At 44.9% G+C, this 6,968-nt stretch overlaps 1 protein-coding gene and 1 long non-coding RNA gene across 2 annotated transcripts; both read left to right on the forward strand.

The window, feature by feature from the left end:
- The first annotated feature begins 314 nt into the window (after positions 1 to 314).
- LOC124002821 lies at positions 315 to 2,119 on the forward strand. The gene is made up of 4 exons (XR_006833112.1): positions 315 to 535; positions 855 to 935; positions 1,269 to 1,336; positions 1,686 to 2,119. It is a non-coding gene; the product is annotated as an uncharacterized LOC124002821 (long non-coding RNA).
- A 254-nt stretch (positions 2,120 to 2,373) lies between these two features.
- On the forward strand, positions 2,374 to 5,988 carry knop1 (lysine-rich nucleolar protein 1). The gene is made up of 4 exons (XM_046310526.1): positions 2,374 to 2,932; positions 3,455 to 3,523; positions 5,206 to 5,283; positions 5,412 to 5,988. Exons 1-4 carry the CDS (start codon positions 2,636 to 2,638, stop codon positions 5,724 to 5,726), a joined length of 759 nt encoding a protein of 252 aa, XP_046166482.1. The 5' UTR covers positions 2,374 to 2,635; the 3' UTR covers positions 5,727 to 5,988.
- Positions 5,989 to 6,968: the final 980 nt, after the last annotated feature.

Here is a 6,968-nt window from a genome sequence, read left to right on the forward strand (position 1 = left end):
GGTCAGTACCATATTATAATGTACAGGGATACTGGATCTATAGAGTAGATATGTGGGGAAGTAATGTGACGAGGTGTCAGGATATATGACCAACAGAACAGCAACAGTGTATATGATGATTTTATGAGTTGGTGTGCGTGTGTGTAGAGTCAGTATAAATGTATGTTGTGTGTGAGCAAATTATGGAGTGAGTGTTTGCCCACACTGCATGGGAACTCCAGTCAAAAGTAGTGGAGCAATAAGCACATGGGCTTTTCAGAGCTCTGCAACTTGATTGGGTATGTTTTGTTGTTCTGCACGTTTTGAGAGAGAGAACCACACCTATAGCATATGAGAAAGCGAGAAAAATAAAGACAAATACGAGGTGTAAAGAAGGGAGAGAATCCGGAGATAGGAGAGGAACAGAAGGAGCGTGCGGTTGAGCTTTGTTGCAATAGACACACGAGGACGATTACTAGAAGAGAATCTGACAGTATTTCCGGGTCAAGGAGCAGTGCAGCGCTGGTGTACACACGTTTCTACGTGAGTCTTAAAAGTAAGTCAACTTTAATGCCGTTATTTGTAAATATGAAATGATGAAGCCTTCAGGTAGTCTTCCAGCGAATTGCTGTGTTGACCCGTTGCAAAGTGTTTTATCACCGGTGACGGGTTATTTGGCCAGCTAACATGGCAAGTTAGCTAACCCTAACACCCCATGCACACATTCAATCGATGCTGCTTGCTAGCATAACTTGACTTACATTGATCAAGCTGTTTTGTAAACTACATTATAACCTGGGCAAATAGACTGGTAGATGTTATTGTTTTGTATAACCTACCTGCGTTAACTGAACTGGATGTGTTTCATTCTGCAGACGGCTTTTCACGACGAAGTGGTTTTCGTGTCCGAGAAGACAGGAAGATACAACACGGTGGAAACGGTCTTTATTGATCAGGTAGCTAACATTAGATGAGATCACCATAAAATGAATCACTATCAAATCACACAAACAACAATCATTATCAATTGATCACCAGTCAGTGTATGTGAATCACTGATTTTTAAGACCCCTTCCTCCCATGTGCTGGGATTGGCTGACAATTTGGATAGACAACCTATGAAACATAGTACTTTAGCCAACATCTACTGTAAAGTTTTACTGTTAGTTTTTAATCCAGGCTTTATCCCCTGTAGGCTCAACGTCTGGCCCTACCTGAAACATAGTTTAGCCAACATCTACTGTAAAAGTTTACTGTTAGTTTTTAATCCAGGTTTTATCCCCCTGTAGGCTCAACGTCTGGCCCTACAGAGGAGATAGACAAGGAGTCCCAGTCCACGGTTTCAGTCAGATCACTGGTTTGTATCTGGTTCTGTGTTGCTCCTTAAAAATGACACTGGTTTGTATCTGGTTCTGTGTTGCTCGCCAAAATGACACTGGTTTGTATCTGGTTCTGTGTTGCTCGCCAAAATGACACTGGCTGCATCCCAAATGCCACCATATCCCCTATTTAGTGCACCACCTTTAAACCAGGACACATTGGGTCAGAAGAAGTGCACTATATAGAAAATAGGGTTTCATTTAGGACACACACTGTCAATATCAATATTGTGTCCATTTTAAACCGAAAATGCATTCTCTACAATGTCCTTGGAAGTGACTGCTTCTTTCAAACAGATCCATATTGTGGGATGTTTATTTTCTCAGATGGTCCAGGCCGACACAGGCAACAGGAACGTTACCATGAAGAAGACGAACAGGAAGAGTGGGAAGGACACCCACGTTGAGGAAGAGATCTCAGAAAACACTTCCATAAACCAGGGGAATAGCGAAGGAGTGAAGAAGAAAAAGAAGACGAACGTAGAGACTCTGGTAGAAGAGCAGGTTTCATCCAATGGGGAATGGGGGAATACGGAAGGAGAGCAGGAGAAACGGAAAGGAAAGACGAAGAAGAAGAAGTTGTCGTCTGAGACAAACACCAACGGTGAGGAAGTCATGACTAATGGAAATGACGGGGGAGGGTGTGGCCAGGAGAAGCAGAAAGGTGTTAACACTGTTACAACGGAGCTACAGACAGAACACAGTGGATTAAAGGATGAGAAAGGAGTAGTGGAAAATGGGCAGAAGCTGAAAAAAAAGAAGCTCTCAAAAAAGAAGCTCTCAGGCAGAAGAGACAGAGATCAGCGTTGTCAAGGTAGAGGAAGGAGAGGTGATAGAAATAAAGAAAGGCAAGAAAGAGAAGGGAAAAACAGAGGAAGGAAAGAAGGAGAAAAAGATCCCTAAAGCTGCTGAACCAACTGAGAGTCAGGAGGAGGAAGAGGGGGAGACGAAAAAGAAGAAGAAGAAGAAGGGAGCTGAGGCTACAGCAGCAGTACAGCAGGAGGAACAGAATAACACCAAAAAAAGAAGAAGAAGAAGGAGCTGAGGCTACAGCAGCAGTACAGCAGGAGGAACAGAATAATAACACCAAAAAGAAGAAGAAGAAGAAGGGAGCTGAGGCTACAGCAGCAGTACAGCAGGAGGAACAGAATAACACCAAAAAGAAGAAGAAGAAGAAGGGAGCTGAGGCTACAGCAGCAGTACAGCAGGAGGAACAGAATAACACCAAAAAGAAGAAGAAGAAACCCAAGTCCTCCAGCAGCGCTGCAGACACCACCATGGACACGGAGAGAAAGGAGGAGGGCAAGAAGAAGAAGAGAAAGGCCTCTGCACTAACAGAGGAGGAGGATGTGGTGGACAAGTGGAAGCCCAAACATATGAAAAGGGTGGATATGACAGGAGTAGTGGAACAGGTGGAGGACGGAGAGAGTGAGGGAAGGAAAAAGAAGGTGAAGAAGAGCTCTGAGGTAGAGACAGAAATGGAGGACAGCACCCCTCACCAGAAAGGGAAGAAGGTTATGACGAAGGGGAAAAAGAAGATAAAGGTTGAGAGCTGCGACCCTGAATACCAGGAGGTGAGTTAAAGGGGTTAAGGGTCAGAGGTGAAGAGGTTATCAAATCATGGGTCTTCTTCAGCAGGGTACACCGTTGTGGAACGTTCAGATAGACATATATGATGTAGAATAAACATGTCTCTCTGACATGTAGAATGAGGAATCATGTCGGCTCTATTCCTGACATTTCTATCTGAAATGGTCAACAATGTTTGCTTCTGGAAGGTGGCCCTGATTCTAGAGCCATTTCAAAGGTCCTTGTTGAAAGTATTGTAAAAACCAATGCTCTGACCCGCACCCAGAATGCTGGAGGTGCCGGCTAACAGAATAGTTAACTGTTAAATGAATATAAAAACCAATGCTCTGACCCGCACCCAGAATGCTGGAGGTGCCGACTAACAGAATAGTTAAACTGTTAAATGAATATATGGATAAATAGATAAGTGGTGACTTTCTTACTTAATTGTTTCTACTTAAAGGTATTAAAACGCTGACAGTATCAGTCTGTAGTTGTCTGATATGTTGTTTTGCTCCAACCCCCAGAGGGACCAGACAGATGTGGTTTTCCTGTCAGAGACCAGGGGAAACGCCTTCGAGATCAATATTGATCAGGTAGATCGCTAACGACCCATTAGATCTGTTTGGGTCCTGGGAATCCCACTTGCCAGTCAGTCCACCAATCCAACTCTGTCACTGTGAGAAAGAGAAATGTCATTTCTTCCTGGTCTGAATTAAACATTGTATATTGATTATGTAACTATTTATGAATGCATTATATTATGCAAATGCTTATTAGTGAATGCTGTTGTTTGACTGTAGCATTGTGTTTAATCAATGACATGTTGGACACACCAACCAATATAAATGCTGTATACTGATGAAGTAATACCCTCTGACTGTAATAATATACATGGCGCTAGAAGCATCCAAGGACGTTAAGCTGGTCTGTGTGTGGCGCTGGCTCCAGAGTAGTGTCTGGACTGTGTGTGGCGCTGGCTCCAGAGTAGTGCCTGGACTGTGTGTGGCGCTGGCTCCAGAGTAGTGCCTGGTCTGTGTGTGGCGCTGGCTCCAGAGTAGTGTCTGTACTGTGTGTGGCGCTGGCTCCAGAGTAGTGTCTGGTCTGTGTGTGGCGCTGGCTCCAGAGTAGTGCCTGGTCTGTGTGTGGCGCTGGCTCCAGAGTAGTGCCTGGTCTGTGTGTGGCGCTGGCTCCAGAGTAGTGCCTGGACTGTGTGTGGCGCTGGCTCCAGAGTAGTGTCTGGACTGTGTGTGGCGCTGGCTCCAGAGTAGTGCCTGGTCTGTGTGTGGCGCTGGCTCCAGAGTAGTGCCTGGTCTGTGTGTGGCGCTGGCTCCAGAGTAGTGTCTGGTCTTGTGTGTGGCGCTGGCTCCAGAGTAGTGCCTGGTCTGTGTGTGGCGCTGGCTCCAGAGTAGTGCCTGGTCTGTGTGTGGCGCTGGCTCCAGAGTAGTGCCTGGTCTGTGTGTGGCGCTGCCTCCAGAGTAGTGCCTGGTCTGTGTGTGGCGCTGGTTCCAGAGTAGTGTCTGGACTGTGTGTGGCGCTGGCTCCAGAGTAGTGTCTGGACTGTGTGTGGCGCTGGCTCCAGAGTAGTGCCTGGTCTGTGTGTGGCGCTGGCTCCAGAGTAGTGCCTGGTCTGTGTGTGGCGCTGGCTCCAGAGTAGTGCCTGGTCTGTGTGTGGCGCTGGCTCCAGAGTAGTGCCTGGTCTGTGTGTGGCGCTGGCTCCAGAGTAGTGCCTGGTCTGTGTCAGGGATACTCCCAAGTGATTGCAAAGTGATTCTGCTGTTTTTCCAATAATCAGATATTTTGCCAATAACTGGTCAAAAAATCAAATGGGCAGCTATTGAAGCACATGTGGATTTGAGTATTTTAATTTTTTAGACTAGGAGTACGGTAAATCACCAACTACATGTTATAGAGTATATGTTGTGTACTATATAACATGGACTATAGAGTATATGTTGTGTACTATGTAACATGGACTATAGAGTATATGTTGTGTACTATGTAACATGGACTATAGAGTATATGTTGTGTACTATGTAACATGGACTATACAGTATATGTTGTGTACTCTGTAACATGGACTATAGAGTATATGTTGTGTACTCTGTAACATGGACTATAGAGTATATGTTGTGTACTCTGTAACATGGACTATAGAGTATATGTTGTGTACCATAGAGTATATGTTGTGTACTATATAACATGGACTATACAGTATATGTTGTGTACTCTGTAACATGGCCTTCATATAAAATGATGGTGCTATTCCATTCCATAGGGGAGACGCCTGGCCCTGCAGAATGAGATCGACCAGAAGTCCAATCCAGTCCAACTCAAAGCAGCACCGGTACCATCGGTCAGTACTCTTATGATGTCAGGACACCAAGGTGTATCCCAAATTTGGGGTCACATACCAACTCTTCTCTGAAACAAATCATTATGTCGAATATAAATATTACAAACATTGTTCTTCCTCCCTTCCAGGGTTTGGGCCAGTGGGGTACTGCACAGTTTGACAGTTCCGACCAACATAGTAAGTTCCTTCGGTTGATGGGTGGCTTCAAGAAGAGCGGGCAGCCAATAGCAGCGAGCGGTGCGACGGGAGGGCGGGCCAACATGGCGCTGACTAAAGACGGACAGCAGAGCTTGCAGCAAGGCCTACTGGGGGAGTTTGAGCGCGCTCAGTCGCGCCGCATGGACTTCACGGGAAGGGGGGCGGGACTTGGGTTCTCGGCGCCGTCCAATAAGAAGTTCTCAATTGACATCAACACAACCCGATCGGTGCGCTTCGATGACTAAGTCGGGACGGACCATTGAGTGTGTGTCTAGCATCCAAAATTTATTTGGATGAGTGTGTGTACCTTTTCTCTTGCAGGGTCTTGGGAGTGTCTGTCGGTGAATGTGGTGTGTATGAATGTATATACGGTACCAGTCAGTAGTTTGGACACACCTACTCATTACAGGGTTTTTCTATATTTTTACTACATTGTAGAATAATAGTGAAGACATCAAAACTATGAAATAACACATGGAGTCATGTAGTAACCAAAAAAGTGTTAAACAAATCAAAATATATTTTATATTTGAGATTCTTCAAAGTAGCCACCCTTTGCCTTGATGACAACTTTGCACACTCTTGGCAAATATATTTAGACTTTTTTTGGTTACTACATGATTCCATATGTGTTATTTCATAGTTTTGATGTCTTCGCTATTATTCTACAATGTAGAAAACAGTAAAAATAAAGAAATCCCGAAATGAGGTGTGTCCGAACTTTTGACTGGTAACAAAAATATAAATGCAACCATTTTAATGATTTTAACGAGTTACAGTTATAAAGAAATCAGAAATAAATCCATTAGGCCCTAATATATAGATCTCACATGACTGGGCAGGGTGCAGCCATGGATGGGCCTGTGAGGGCATAGGCCCACCCACTGGGGAGCCAGATCCAGCCAATCAGAAAAGGCTTTTCCCCACAAAAAGGTTTTATTACAGACAGAAATACTCTAGTTTCATCAGCTGGCGGGGTGGATGGTCTCAGACGATCCCGCAGGTGAAGAAGACTGAACGTCGAGGTCCTGGGCTGGCTTGGTTACATGAGGTCTGTGGTTGTGAGGCCTTTTGGACGTACTGCCAAATTCCCGAAAATTACATTGGAGGCGGCTTATGGTAGAGAAATGAACATTCAAATCTTTGGCAACAGCTCTGGTGGACATTCCTGCAGTCAGGATGCCAATTGCACACGCCCTCAGAACTTCATCTGTGGCATTGTGTTGTGACAAACCCGCACGTTTTAGAGTGGCCTTTTGTCCCCAGCACAAGGTGCACATGTGTAATGATCATGCGGTTTAATCCGCTTCTTGATATGCCACACCTGTCAGGTGGATGGATTATCTTGGCAGAGGAGAAATGCTCACTAACATGGATGTAAACGTATATGTGCACAATGAGAGAAATAACATGTGTGTGTATATGGAACATTTCTGGGATCTTTTATTTCAGCTCATGAAACATGGGACCAACACATTCATATTTTG

Source organism: Oncorhynchus gorbuscha, linkage group LG18 (assembly GCF_021184085.1).
Source record: "Oncorhynchus gorbuscha isolate QuinsamMale2020 ecotype Even-year linkage group LG18, OgorEven_v1.0, whole genome shotgun sequence".
Classification (NCBI taxonomy): domain Eukaryota; kingdom Metazoa; phylum Chordata; class Actinopteri; order Salmoniformes; family Salmonidae; genus Oncorhynchus; species Oncorhynchus gorbuscha.